At 43.0% G+C, this 15,790-nt stretch overlaps 1 protein-coding gene across 5 annotated transcripts in view; it reads left to right on the top strand.

Annotated features, from left to right (window-relative positions):
• tnrc6c2 (trinucleotide repeat containing adaptor 6C2) overlaps positions 1-15,790 on the top strand; it is a 129,255-nt gene that overhangs the window by 89,425 nt on the left and 24,040 nt on the right. For 2 of the 5 annotated variants that reach the window (XM_071505516.1, XM_071505515.1), the window contains one exon: positions 8,121-8,519. The exons of 2 other annotated variants lie outside the window; for them this stretch is intronic. In XM_071505516.1, coding sequence (XP_071361617.1) covers positions 8,121-8,519 — 399 coding nt within the window. Of the gene's footprint in view, positions 1-8,120; positions 8,520-14,295; positions 15,196-15,790 lie in introns of those variants that run through there. One more of the 5 variants, XM_071505519.1, reaches the window with a different exon arrangement.

Below are 15,790 nucleotides of genomic sequence, written 5' to 3'. Positions count from 1 at the left end.
GGTTACTGGCAGGAGCAGCAAAGGAAATGCTAAGAGTCAGTGAGGGAATATTGAAAACTCTGTATGGAAGAGAGGCCCATGGAGAGGGGCACAGCTAAAAAAGAGAAGGAGGGAGGAGGGAAAGGAGAGGAAAAAAGAGGATGTGTAACAGGCCATACTGGGGCCGGATAAAAGCAAAAATGAAGGAAGAAAAGGGAGAAAAGAAAGTAATGAAGCAGTGAACACTTTAGACGAGTGCCAAAAATGACCATCGGGAGTCAATGACAGTGCTAATATAGAAGAGGACTAATGACATGGACATTTATTTTATGGTATGTTTAATGAGAGATAGAGAGCGGAAGGGACACAGAATGAGAAACTGATTGTGTGTACGTAGTGGGTGCTCATGCAGACAGAGAGATAAAGGAAGAAGGGGAGAGAGGGCCTGTTTGAAGACTAATCGTTCTGCGAGCCATCGGGACTTCTGTGTGTTTGCTCATAACCTCCCATCTGCAATATCTTTGAAAAGGAAGGTGGCGTGAACTGGAATGAGTTGGGTTTTCATGCGTGACACTAAATAATAGACGTGTGTGTATATGCAGGAAGGGAGAAAATCTCTAAGCAATAGTGATTTGTGTCTTTCCATCCATATCAGTGAATTCTGCCTTCCTTATACACTCTCAGAAATTCATAGACACATACACAAGCACGCCACCACCCCCATCCCTGCCGTCTTTTCCTGCTTTCCTCTCTGCGGGCCTCCTTGGTCCCAGGCATTTCAATTTGTTTGCAGTAATCGATCTCGGCCCGGCGCGTTCATATGTATGAAAATGAGATAAAGCTTCGGTGCAGTGGAATTAACTTCTCTGCCCCCCATTAGGCATGGAGCTTCACCGACCAGGAGGCAGTGTCCCACTGCCCCAACCCACCTCCCCCACACACAGGCTGGACCTCTGATACAGCGCCCTCCCCCCAGTCCCCATTACCTCATAGGGATGCTGATTATTCACCCCCAGCACACACATGCAGCTTCATCACAATCTCTGCCACCACTGCAATCATAATCAGTCAGTTTGGCTGCTGCACATAACCCACCAGCCTCTGCAAAAAATGCCCATGCCAAGACACACAGACAAAGAGGAGTGCATGAAAACTGTGTATACTGGTAAAGCAGCAGAGTGTGTGTTCCTAGATGCCTACATATATATATTAAGATACACACAGCATGCAAGTAAAAATTCACACACACACAAATATTATCGTCGATATGAGAAAATGTGGCCAAAGCAGGAAGCAATTCATGAAACAGGTAGCCACACACAACCACAGAAAGCCACAGTAATACCACAGTGGATGATTCCCACACCCCTGATAATCAGAAACTCGTTTTTGCTGCTCATGCGCATTTCACTGTTGAAAGGTTAAAGAACAAATGTAAAGCCTGTCGCTGCTTTGTCCCTCACTTTCCTTCTTACCCGCGCTGTTTCTTCGCCTGTTTCATTTCACCCTCGATATGCTCGGCCCCAGCGGCCGCATTTGAGGAGAAATATATTTACACGGATCACCACGGTGATAACAGCATTATATTTTTCAAAGTGGCGAGAGATGCACACAAACGCGAGAGTGTCATATAATTTTGTATTGGATTAATTTGCAATTTCACATGTTATTAATTGCGTCAACACTTTTGAAAGGGAATTTCATGAATCGCAATCTAATTAGGGGCTAATTTACTTTAGCATTCGAGCTGCTTTTCTCTTCTGTTAACCACATTTACAAACACTCAATGAATTAATAGTGAATAGCTTGTGAGCTACGTCCCGTGGATTTATGACTGCCGAGCATAATTGTTTTTCCTCTACCCCCTGTGTGCTCACCCCGCTTGCATGTCAAGTGCTAGAGGAGAGTGAGGGATGGAGGGAGATACCGTGGGCAGAGAGAGAAAGGAAACGAGAGGGGCGCACAAACTTAAACAATGCTTTCCTCTCTGTTGTATGATCACTCACAAGCTGCTGACAAGAGAGCGTTTTCAGTGCCTCTTGCCCCTCCCCCATCATCTCCTCCTCCCCCAACAGTGAACTGCTTCATGTCAAATATCAGGCAGATTAATAGGATGTAGCACGACTGATATGAATGACTGTTCAGCCTGTGAATTGAGCTCAAGGTGGTTGCATATATGTGTCCTGCATGACTGCATCGCACTCACTCATCAGAAAAGAAAATTAAAGCTTCGGACACCATATTATTCTAACAGCAAATTTCAGCTAATGAAATAGTTTCTAGTAATTGTAGATAATATGAGGTGATAATAACTTGGAATATTAGTCATATTAGACCTATATATAAGAAATTCACATTGGGGATGCAAATGAGTGGAACCCCAGTTGCTAACTGGGTTCCTTATGCTCTATTGGCCCTGGGACTCTACCTGTGGGAGACAATGTTTCTCATTTGGTTGTCAGCCTTCAAAATTTTCTGATGCCTTACATCATGCTACCTATCATTTCAAAAGCCATGCATCTTCAGGCAGTGGTTGCCCTCAGGCACTGACCTCGGATGGAGGTGTAGTGTGATCTTCTTTAAGCACTTTACCCAGAGAGTACATGAGCTACTAGTAGGGCAAAAAGCAAAATAGATTTCTATGGGTAAATGTCATAATCCATACTGAGTGTGGCAGAGCTGAGATGAGCAACTGAGACTTTAGAGAGGGGGCAGTAATTAGAGAGAGAGGGTGAAAGAGGCGTCGTGAGGGAAGAGGTCACAAGAGGGAACTGGAGGTGCGTTAAGCAACTGTCAGTCTCTATAGCAACGTCCCGTTATAGGAAGGGTGAGGGGTGAGAAATCTTGCCTTTTTATTTTGTGTGTGTGTGAGTGAGGGAGTTTCTGTTTTTCTCTACTAATACTGACAGATGGGACTTCATGGAGACACACCCACTTGACCCTCCCTTGTGTGCGTTAACACATGCACTTACATTTGCATGTATGTGAGTCCTCTTGGTTACCGTGTCAAAACAACCAAGTCTCATTTCTATGTGCTCCTGTGGTCCCAACATCAGCAGCACATAAAAATTCATTCTAAACTGTATTAGTATCGCTGCTTTCCATTGAAATGATTTAGTATTTATTTTGAGTTTTTATTAACTAGGATAAAAACTAAAAGCTTTGCCTTTTCCAGGTTAAAGAGAATATAGTCACCAGTTGTGAGGACTGTAGGCCAAAAGCACTGAGCAGTGTAATAATTTCTTCTATGAAACATGAAGCAGTCACATTGACCTTGAAATGAATTGAATGAATCTGCTTCAGTGGAGAGTTTGCAGAAGGTGAAGAGAAGTGTGATATTGAAAAGGCATGAACTCATGTGTATGTGCCTCTTCTTCTATATTCTTCTGATCCTATTTCTTGGGCAAAATTCAGTGGACCATGTTCTACTACCTGGAGTAAGATACTGTACAAACATGCCCCTTTTCTCTTGCTTCTGTTCTTGAGGTAAAAGAAAACATTGATTCACACATTTGTATACTTATACAAATGGATTAAGAAATGCACCATTGTGTAGGGCGTATATATAGGCCTGTGTGTTGTGTTCACCCACCCACCACCCCACCCCCCTTCTGTAAACAGCGGCTGCATAATAAAGTGGCTCCGCAGACAATAGACAGAAGAGAATTGGGAACCTGCACTGCCTGGCACTAAGCTCAGGGAACCAATCACAGTCGTTCTTCTCAATAACAGATACCCTGCCCTCCTGCCTGTGATGTCTTGTACACTATATCTAATTCCTTCATGCGTTTCCCTCTGCCTTGTTTGCTTTCTTCCTTCACTCGCTCTCTATTCTTTAGCCGTTGTTCTTTCTCCTGCTCTCTCTTATTGTGTGTAATTAACCATTTAGTGTGAGGAAGAGCTGTAATTAAAAGTTTGGTGCAAGGTTGCAGCGAGTGACTCAGCTGCAGGGTTTAATAGAATTTACAGTGCACTTGATACAAATGCCTATTTAATTGGCTCAACTTTTCCACTTCAATTAGAGGTACTAAGATTACTAACACATAAAAATCTACATTTGGTTTTTGAACAACACCACCTGGACTACTGTAGCTTAAATTGCTATATTTACCTCTGCCAAGATGGTGAAGGGATCAGCATTCTGTTTCCTTTTCCCTTATCTACTGGATTCTTATCAAGATAATATATAAAAGTTATTAATGTCTGTTATTGTTGGGCAGATAGCTCATAGTCAAAGAAACAGACTTTTTGCTTATCTAGTGTTATGATGGTGAAGTCGGTGAACCCCTGATTTGTCAAAATTCCCATTTTACTAAACACTATTGTGTAACATCATTAAGAAAGACTCAAAACATCAGTTTGTAGGTTTATTTGAAAAGCATCCTGTAAATAGATCTTTAGAAACTATGTTCATGAGACAGTTTCAGTTTGGTAGTGATAAATAGAAAACTAATATAACCTGCGGTACGGGCTTGATAAGCAGTGAAACCCTCTTTGTGAGAAGCTGTTAGTCATTTGAGTACAAATGCAATAAATTGCAACTTCATTAATTTACTGTGTGGATTTCATTACCTTTAACTGGCAGTGTGTGTAACCAGGATACACTTCACTTTCCTCATTTAATCTATTACAAACGCACTCTCATCTGAGGGATTTCCCCACTTTTCTACAATTTTTTTCCCCTTCCTAGTCATTTTCAGGAAACCCCACACCCATCTCTTCAAAAGCACTTACCCGTCTATCTTGGATTAGGAGGAAACATCTCTTCCTCAAAGTGGGAGATGTGTCTCACTTCATATATTTAGGTTTGTTCACAGCAGAGAGGAGCTGTTTCTCCCTCATGTACTATTTTTCTCACCTCTATGCTGATCACCTCGATTTCTGCTGTCTCATTTCCAGGCGTCTGCTCACACACATACACGCTCCCTCCCTCTCAAGAGAACATTAATTCTCACTGATACACTTGTTAAATACAGATTATGCCAAAGATGGCTACACATTACCCAGCTGGATAGTGTTATAGCAGCACTTTTTTTTTTTGAAAAATGAGAGATCATTTCACCATTTTTTCCACAAAACACAGAATAATGTAATCTAATAGGTTTGTGACAATATGGTTTTAAACACATCATCCTTGTCTACAGGAAATTAGATATGAATAACTGTGACATAAGGGATTTGCAGCATGGGTACGCCCTTGTTACTACAACAACAACACAAACACAGGCTGTATGAAGAAGGGTGTGTATGAGAAATACTTGAGTTAAAGGAGTTGTGTGTCTGTATCTGTCTTCTGGGCTCATCTGCGTCCTGTACCAGTCTGGCAGGCGGAGTAAACGTTGAGCCGACTGTCCCAGAAACTAAGACATTTCAGGATCTCAATTTACATTTACATGTTTGTGTGCGAGAGGGAAAAAAGAAGGGCTTCGTTCAAGACAGCAAACTGTTGTGCGACTGGGATTTTGTCAGAATATGTGCAAAGGTGGAGAAGGAGATTGAAAGAAGCAGAAAGCTAAACTCGGACTCGGATAATTTCTTACAAATTTCTTTCCCAAACGAGTATGTGCTTGTAATGTGACTGAATTCTGTACAGAAATTTATCCTGCAAACTGCATCCTGGTATCTCCTCAGCTGTTAGAGAATACTACCTTGAGTCCAGGCCCTTTTTGATGGCAGGCACCAGGGCCCAAGAACAAAAACTAGAACCAAGATTAAACTTTCTGTGCTCTTTAAAAGGTTAACAGAGTGTTAGAGAGACGGATACAGGGGAGGACCAAAAGCTCTAGGTAGAAAAATTGGTAGTGGTATGAGTAGAGAGAGACGAAAGAAACGGAAAAGAAGAGAGAGAGGTCGGGAGGAGGGTAGAGATTTGGAGTGGGGCGATGGAAAGGTAAGGACACAGAAATAAGATGGGAGACAGGGACACGAGATGAGGGATCAACATGGATAAAGGCCCCGAGGGAGAATAACAGCGAGCAGAGGACACCAGGCTGAGAGACAGGTAGACAGGAAAAAGAAAGGAGGGAGACACAGAGCTGTGGTGTTATGGAGCAACCCACTGATGGAAAGTCAGAGGGGGGGGGGGGGGGGGGGCAGTTAGAAATGGACCGGGGAGGACACAGAGGAAAGGGGGTAGGGCAACGTGTACTGACCTTCCTGCTATCTGATTGGCCGAGGCGGCATCAGGCGGGCTGAGCTGAATTTAATCAGAGAAGTGCGTCACCAGCTGCAGTTCCAAGCCAACAGCCAGTCAGATACTGCTGGAGGGGGGGCAGGCTCGTTCCCTCTCTCCCTGCTTCTCTCTGTATGTGTGTTTGACTGTAATGTCAGTGGTGGAAGGGGGTGCAAACCACTGTGAGCGTCTTTTTGCGTGAATGTGTGTGCAATGCATTTGTATGTTTTCTAGAAAGTCTGTCTGCAAAGAACAACAATGGAAACAAAGAGAGAAGCAAAAAAAGACTTAATGTTTTCCATCTAAATATTATACAAACTGTACGTAGATCTCTAGGTGCATAGCTTTTGAATTTGTCTGTTAGTCCCGTTCAAGTTTCCTACGTATCACTGCTCTTTCTGCGTGTCAGCAGGTAGGCAGCCATCTGGATTAGTGTTGTGCTCACTGAGAGGGCCTCTGTTTTTAGCCGTGCTTTTAGACAGGCTCTTGGCAGGCAGAGTGAATACCTCTGCACTCTGAATTTACTTTAACCTCCAGTGTGGCAGTGTTTTGCCTGTGTGTGCGTGTCACTTTGTGGTTGATTGCCAGCACTGCAGTATAGCTCTGCTACAGATGTGGTTCAGACTGGACAGACTGAGGCATTAATTCACACACAGTTATTTCTATCTCATTTATTTCCCTCTTTAAAAAGCCCCCCTCCCCAATACTAATACATGCACTGTCTGTCTGGCTCTCTCCTCTCCCTTGTGTGAAAGCAGTCTCAGCTGTTATTTAGAATCATATCATATTTATCAAGGGATTATAGAAAACAACATCATCAACTATTCATCATGTATTTACCCATGGACCAAGATGCTCTAATTCAACGCAGCTCTTTAGGTTACTGTTGGCAGCCAGTATGAAAGCAGCTATTTCTGTGCAGCAGGGAACTCTCAAATAAAGTACTGCTGCACCAGACCTACTTCAGTTTCCCTCTCCACCTTAACTTCACTCACAGGTGCAGACTCGCATCAAATCCCTCTCAGCTTTCTGAATAGGAATTATTTCATGTACAGGTCAGACGTTTTTTTTTGTTTACTTCAGTCTTGCAGCACCCTGGAGAGGAAACTTTACCAAGGCCAGTCTGTTTGGTTGCTAGCTCTCCAGGTACTGCGAATAATAACACCTTTCAGGCTAACGCTCAATTAGACGGCTGACTGGTCACTGCAGCCACAGGGAAAGGGTCAGGCCGAGGCCAGACCAGCAGAGAAAGGTGTGTGTGTGTGTGTGTGTGTGTGTGTGAAGAAAGAGCGTAATGAAGAGGAAAGAAGGTGTCTTTGTGTGTTTACGTGTGTCTGTGTTCAGTCAGCAGAAAAAATATGACCTTTTCCTAGTGTGCGTCTGGGCCAGTAACATATGTTCAACAACAGGCTGCATGAGGCGGTCAAAGTACAGTGCAGAGACACACCTGCTGAGTACATTACAGAAAATACATTACACAAAAAATAGCTACAGAGACACATTAACATGTGTTAATGCATGTGAAAGTAAAATATGTCTGCTACTTGTTCTTCCCCATAAATAGGATTTGAATATGATTAATTGAACTCCTGTTCCATCAGACTGCTAGAATATGACTTGTTAGCATGGTTATTCTCTGTGCTGTGCTAACGATTCACATGGTTTTGTTGTAATATGAAGAAACATACGAACATTTGGATTTACCAAGGAATTTATGAAACAAGACTAAAGCTCAGGAAAACATCGCTGTTTAGAGGCTGAGAGACATTTCAACATCAGGACTCCAGGAAATTATACCAGCCACTATTTTTCTGGTCATCAGTTGTCCAGTGTTGGCAGTGCCCAGCCAAATAATTTCTGTTCTATAAATTACTGATAGTGAGTTAACCCAAACATTAATACCTTGCTACCTGCATGTGTCTTTTTGCGTGTGTGTATGCTTGTGTGCCTGTGTATTGTATCCATCCAGTGCCAGAGCCTGCTCCCACTAAGCCCAGTCCCGGCCCACCCCTCCACCTCCACCCCGCCAGCCCCACGCTGCCCCTCTCCTCCTCCTCCTCCTCTTCTTCTGGCAATGGCAAGCGCGCCTCCTCCAGTAGCCAGCTCCCGACTCAGACTCCCCCTCAGCAGCAGTGCCAGTTGTCCTCTGCCAGTGCTCGCTACCCGCCCAGAGAGGTGCCCCCGCGCTTCCGCCAGCAGGAGCACAAGCAGCTACTGAAGAGGGGCCAGCCATTGCCTGCAGGAGCCCTGAGCGCTCTCACCCTCTCCTCCTCCTCTTCCTCCTCCTCATCTTACTCTTCTTCTTCTACGGGTACCAGCAGCACTACCCCAAACTCTGCCACGTCCACTGCGGGCAAACGCCACCCAGGTTTGTGTCAGTTTAGTAAAAAAAAAAAAAAGAAATAGATTTCTGATAATTTCTTTTTACTTTAGACCTTTTGAACGGTGGCTATGTGCAAATTATTTTGTCTTTAAACCTCATTCAGTTTGAGTTTCTGTGTCAGTTGCATGTTGGCTGAATTTTTAGTGGAATTTCACTCAATGAGCTTGTAAATCATCCTTTAAATTTAACATTCTGCTGTTGTTCCCATTTTGATTTTCCAAATTTAACATGATGGATGGATGGATGGATAGATGGATGGATAGATGGATGGATGGATGGATGGATGGATTCTTTGACTTCACTTCAGAGTTGTATTCACAGATACAAACACAGATACAGTGGTATGGTAAAGCAGCATTGACAGATTTACTGTATTGTAGGCAGAATAAATTATGGTGATTATGGAATAATGAAAAGATACAGCACCTAAATAATCTGGATAGGCCGACTGAATTAAAACCAAACACTTAATTCTTAGTTGTTTTCATTTGGCTGCTGCTCCTGCTCTTCCTCTCTGAAAGGATTCTGATAGATATATGTTTGTTTCCAAAGTAGGTCTGTGCTGCTATTGTTGTTGTTATTATGCAAGTTCGGATGCCGGTGCTTGTAACACTGGCAATAATAACACCACATTCTTTCAAAGGAAAACCCAGTTTAGATGTGCTGATCGAAGTGAGAAAAACACGGTTGAGTTGTTTCAGCCTCTGCCTGCTGTTTTCCTTCACTCACAGGCCTCACGCTCACACATTAACTCAGACCTCCGTAGCCAATGGTAGAATTTTAATGAACTCACCAGTGGTCCCTAAGATCACTAATACTAAACCTGCCTTTAGGTGCTCTTTGTGCGTTGGCTTGTATGTATTTGTATGCAAGTAATGTGTTGATAAATGATGGCCATGAGTTATTTATATCATCACTACAGCTGTATTTGTCTCGGTTTTTTCCTTTTCACTTTTTTTGATTTTCATTGTTATTTCCTAAACACATCCTTGGTTTTTCTGTTTTCTGTCTGTAAAGCAGTCGTTTAATGACGTACACAGACACAAAGACGGCACCACCTCACTTCCTCTAACTGTAACTTTGAAGACAGAGATGCGAGGATGTCTCTGTAGCACAGCACACAATGTTTTCATGTTTAGGGCTTTGAGCAGGAGTTAGCACAAGCATCTGCTCACATCTTCTGCTTTTCTCTCACTTTTTTTTCCTCTGTCTTTCTTTTCATCAATGCTTCTTTGCTGCTCTGTGCTGCATTTCATTACTGACTGAAATTTTTCTGGTAGAACACCAGGCACTCAGTAAACAGATCTGCAGCAGCTGTGGTGCATGGCTAGCTAGTCAGCAGACTACATCCCTCTGCATCACAGAGGCAACTGGTCCTTACATGCTCTGTCTGCTCTTGAGCGCAGCTCTGTGCTGCCGGTTACAGTATCAAACAAAAGCCTGTGTAGCCTGTCAGTGAACGTCTGTTTTTTGCAAGTTGTGTTTCATTTATTATTCGTTTCCATATATTAACACAGTTTTATGGGGCTTTTTGACATGTGTGTCTGTGCAGTTCGTGAGTTAGACTTTTCATTCAGCAATCCACAAACTGTTTTTAACCATTAAAAATGAGAACATTTCTTTTATAATCTGCATTTTTTTCATTATTAGCTCAAAAACTGAATCTTCCAATTTCTGTTATGATATTTTTCTCTCTCTGCTGAGTCGTGCACTGCAGTGTTTCCTCATCTGTGGGCCAGGATCTAAATTTGCCTCCAGACTTAACTCACTCAAGAGAAGCTATATATCTAAGCCTTTAGATGTAGAAGAATATGTTTCTCCTTTGGCCTGCAGACAAGTTAAGATTCCCTGGTTGAGTGTATTAACCTATAATGTCCTTATTATTGTCCTAGTCCTTCACTTGTTGTCCTGTTTGGCCTTTACCTTGCCCCTGGTTTTCCCAGGGGCCCCTCAGTACAACACAGCCTGTGGCAAAGTAACCATTGGCTGAGTTTCCACCTCCTTCCTTTCTCGTTTTATCCCAAGGGCCTCCCATCTACAGTCTGTTCTTTACTGTCTGCTCAGCTAATAGCCTCAAGCCAGTGGCCTTGTTGTTGCAATGATTCTGGCATACATAATTTTAGAGAGTGGACATTGTAGTTAAACTCGCTGCTCTGCAGTTGAGGGCCAAAGCCCTCTTGCTTTATTCATTGATATTATAACTTCTGCAGTAGGAGACCTTGATTATTGATCATTTACATTAGTTGTATCTTACAGATTCATCTTCCAGCAGCAGTAGTTGTGTTTGTAGAAACATGTAGGATTTAAGATGGAAATGAAGTAGCAACAGAACAAACTTATTTATGCATAACTTTTTTGACTATTTTTGCCAGACCGCACATTTTAAACTTGTGTTTTAAATGTATTTGACTGTGTAAACAAAGGACATGGAATTAAGTTAATCAGTCATGTCAAGGACTATGTATATCACTATCAGATCAATTTATGGCTTTTTCTAAATCCACATTTGTCCAGTTTTTGTCAAAATGACAGTAACATGTTATGTTCATGTATGATGTTACGCTCGCTGCCTGTGAGCACAGAGACGTTTCCTTCTCAGTGTAACTGTAAGGGATGGACTCTGTTTTGAGGTCATGTTTCTGACCTCGCTGGTGAGGTTACTGTGGCCCAAAGGGATGTGATGATGTGATAGTTCCTTCGCTCAGACACTCAAACACATTTGCACTTGTACACATGCAAACACAAACACATGTACATGGATATAGTGGCTGTGCAGCAGTAAGAACACTGACCTAGTTGTGTCCTCTCAGATCTGCGTCTGACTTTCACGCCAGCTGGCTCATAGGGAATTTTATGCACACGCACACACACAAACACGCAGCTCCACAAAAAACGCATACGTGCATAGTTTATAAGCCAGCAGTACTGCAGTGTGACTGGATGGATGTCCTAAGGTGGTTAAATGAATTTCCTTTGACCCATTTTTTGTTACCTTGTACCAATTTGGCTCAGACAATTTTGATTTCATTTCGAGCTCATATTAAATTTGTGTGTTTGACGTGTAGCATTCCAACAGGCTAACCACACACACCACCCCATCCCCAAAGCCTGAAAGGCAACCCCCCCCTAAATTCAAGGGCATTCACACCACTCCCACGTAACCTCTGCTCTACCAAGCCCATTTCATTGTCCCAAACACCAGACAGAGACCCCCTGTCTCTCTCCCTCCCTCTGTTGCACCCACCATCCCCGTCTCTCCAGCTGACTGGGGACCATTAAGTAGTCCGGAGCAGCCAGCAGCCGTCCAGACAGACTCCCCAGTAGCAGGTGCTGGAGTGGGGGGTTCTTAAGACTGTGGGAACTGCAGCCCAACAGCTGTTTGCTGGTCACCCAGACAGAGCATGTAGCCAGAAGGCACTCTGCTGGGTGCTGTTAAAACACTTGGCCCTTTCATTTGAGCTCTTTTGATTTCAGGTAAAGTGTTTGGGGTTTTTTTTTTTTGTGTTTGTTCTGTTTTTTTTAAAACCATATCTTAGGTTTAACTGAGTGCTGAGTGAGGCACAAACTATGGTGTTTATTAACATAGTTTCCTTAAGAAAAAAAAAACTACCACTTAGATCTGGGTAATTTGTATGTTTTAAAATCATCAAATAATCACAAGACTACTTGGCTGTAATGAAGCCAAGGAGGTATAGATTGCCCCATGTGCTCAGGCTGTGACACACACATACACACACAAGTGAGAGAACCCCCTAGTGGCTTCATTAATCCAGGCTCTGTCAGGGAAACCAGAGAAGTCACCATGGTCTCGCTCTCCTATTTTCTCTCTTTCCTCAGCAGAGGTAAACAGACATGAGTGATGAGCTTTGTAAAACCTCCTGTGACCATTCCCTCTTTCTTTTTCTCTCTCTGCTTCCGGGAAAAACAAGTACATGCCATCTTTGATGCAAGTGGGCGTAAAGCTCCCCTTAAAGAGAGATGGAGAGGGTCTATTTGGGGACAAAAGACGACTAAACTTTCCCTCCTGCTCTGGTGCTGTTATTATGTCACCCCACAGTTTGCTCTAAGAAAACTATGATTAGTCAAACTAAAGAATCCATTTATTGCCACACCATCTCTCTTCGTCTGTTCATGTTTCTTTCTCACCGTCTCCCTTTCTTTTCCCTTGTCACTGCAAGTGCCAGCCTCTCCCCCCAGACTTTCCTCCGTCTCTCCCTACCACCCTCTTTTCTGTCACCCTGCCTTTCATTTCATTCAAAGGGGAGGGGAGGTATTTAATTCTTGGCTACCTGCCCATTTCTATGATGGCAGCTCGCCTCATTATCAGCTCAGCTCATCTCCTCACACAGCTCCATCGCGTTGTTGCTGTTGTTTGATAGAACTTTTTCAGAACAAGCTCTGCTGATGTGCTCGTCGTTAGAGTCAGTTTTGTTGTGGTCCAGGTTGTGTGCAGTAAACAGGCCTGCATCCACTCGCTTTGGCTCGCACATACATGCACACAAAAAGGCTGCTCTGCGCCCTGCTGGAAGCGTGAGGAGCCACCGGGGCCCCTTTGTTTTTCTTTTTGACCCTTTTCATTGGCAAAGCATAATCAGAGACTGCCCTCCTAATTGCAACCAGAATGAAAGAAGCAACGCATTACTGACACATGACTGCAAACGGTGGATGGAAATAATTGTCCCCTTTTCTTTGTTTTTCATGTTCAGCCTGCTTTCAACTCCCCCCTCCTCCCCCCCAAATCAGTGTTTGCCAAGAATCAGCAAGATGTTTCTGTTGGGATGTCTGTAGAGGGAGTTGAAAGGGGGACAAACGAGGCATGTTGAGGTGAAAGGAAGAGAGTCTGTTCTGTATTAGTCCGCACTCGCACCCTTACATATTTACTGGGGTAGACACAATAAGGTTAACGCCTATACAGTATAATCAAATCTAATACAATAGTCCTGTAGTGAATGCTCGTTTTGTGGAGCTTATGTTTCATTTTTGTTGAGGCAGATACTTTTGGCATTTACATTGCACACGGTTACACAAATGGCTGCACACGCTACACATAGTGTGGGTCTGAGATACAGCTCAGGTACACAGAGGCAGCAGCCTGTTGGCCTTGTTGAGGATTTTGTGGTTTGACTGAGTAGCTTGCTGCACGCATACGAAGAGGATGTGTGCTGTCTCCATCCTTGCATGGATCTGTGTAAGCTCTCCTGAGAGTGGTGCGGGTGCACCTCTCCTCAGGTATTTTTCCACTCTCTCTCTCTCTCTGTCTCTGACTGACCCCTTTTTCTGTCACAGGCAACACACACTCTTTATGTGGGCTTTTGTGTTTGAAATTCTGTTTGTTCTTAGTGTCTGGAATAGATGAAATAGGCAGCTGCTCTCCAGACTTTGTTAAACTTATTATGTAACCTATTTTTACGCTTTTTAGGAAACAAAATACTCAATTGAGACTGAGACAAAGAGAGAGAGCGAGGAAACTCCACCGGGTGGGTGAGGGGTCACCAAACAAAATTTTCCTGGGGCTCCAGCCTCTGAGCTTCTTGGTTGTGTTTCAGTTCTGATAAAATGGTACTGCTCTTCGCTGGGAAAGTTAGAACTGACAGAGCTAACGTCAGTGGGTTTTAATGATGCTGTTTTTTTTTGTTTTGTTTAAAAAGCAAAAACCTAGAAGCCACTTGTAGCCGTTTGGGTTTTGTTTCACTGTTTGTTCCAGTTTGACTTGGTGGAAAGCAGTCATATGCCAAATCAATAGATCTGAAAAGATGCCAAATGAGCCTTTCATGAAACACAGACACTTCACACATTCAGCCGTGGTGGAAACTCTAACCTCGTTCAGTGTTGCCAGCAGGAATATCTGATACACTGACACCTCAGTTTAGATGCTTTTAAAATGTTTTGTAACAAAGACAAATGTTGAGACAGGACACCCCCCCCATATCAAAACACAAGAGGAAGTCATCAAACTGGAGCCTCTCTGACCCATCTGTTCAATGAGTCCGGTCGAGTGATTATTATGACATCTCAAGATAAAATCAATGTGTCTCGCCCATCATGTATGTTAGGACACAGAGATATCCTGGAGTGGACTTTCACCTCCTTTGAATGTCATCCAAAATAATTCTCAGTGTCCAATTTGAAGGCTCACATATGGCTTGTTTTTTCAGTTGAAACAACTCCTAACTTTTGTCAGAAATAATTGGTACTGGTACAACAGTCGTGACGGATCATTTTTGCTGTGATGTTGCAGTAGTTTTTTAATGTGTGCAACTGATTGCAAACTGACTGCAGACCAGTGTTGGTGTTTATGTGTGTGTGCCATCAGTCTGACAACGCTGTGCGATAAGACTGCCTGGGGAGCAGAGATAAGTGTGTTGAGGTGAAAATTGCATTCACAGCCACTCTGTAGTGTGTTGCACAGTATCTTAAAGCCACATATCTGCCAGTATTTGTGTGTGTGTCCAAACATCTCAAGCAGATGGACTTTTCCCTCATGTGACTGGATTGTTTTGACCACTGGGTCTTTATCTCATGATGGATAACTTCTAGCTATTATTGAAAGCACTGAAACAATCTGATGGAAGCTAATGGCAGAGTAATAGAAGTTACGGCAGCTTAATTACCAAACAAGGCAAATATTTTACGAACCCAGCCTGGGCCTTTCTAATTAAAGGTTAGTGAGCCACGCTTACTGCAGCTGCAGCTGTTCAGTAGTGTAGCCACAAATGTCTATTAGGCTTCTACTGCTCATTGAAAATGGCTGTTTGTGATGTATATGGTCTAGGATTGCACTTTGTTTATATTTAATGTGTTGTAGCCACCTTGAAAACTTATTTGGTGTTTATATTTTCATTAAAATATGATGTTGTATTGGAATATATAGCACTGTATATGCAGTAACATATCTACTGTTTTACCACTGACACTTTTGCTGAATGTTGGAAAACAACCCAACTCAGATAAATATCTAGTTTTCATATATGCATTTTGGCTGTTTCATAATACACATGAATTTTTCTTTCTTCTTTAGAAGTAACTGGATGAATTTCTCCCTTCATACATTTGGTTGGCCTGATGCTGGTGATATTCGTAGCAGCAGTTCTTATTGGTTTTTTAGCCATTACATGAGGCTGGCCTAGTGGTTAGGATGTTTGCATGCTGGATCGATAGCCTCCCTGCTCTCACCCACTAGCATTAATAAGATCATTGATTACCTGCCTCCCACTGATTGATTACCCCTTTACAGCATTGACCCAGTCTATTATTAG

This window comes from Trachinotus anak, unplaced genomic scaffold (assembly GCF_046630095.1).
Source record: "Trachinotus anak isolate AG129_WGS33_773 ecotype Australia unplaced genomic scaffold, CSIRO_AGI_Tana_v1 ptg000019l, whole genome shotgun sequence".
Classification (NCBI taxonomy): domain Eukaryota; kingdom Metazoa; phylum Chordata; class Actinopteri; order Carangiformes; family Carangidae; genus Trachinotus; species Trachinotus anak.
Note: the sequence above shows the minus strand (reverse complement) of the source record. Positions and strands in the feature narration are given on the sequence as shown.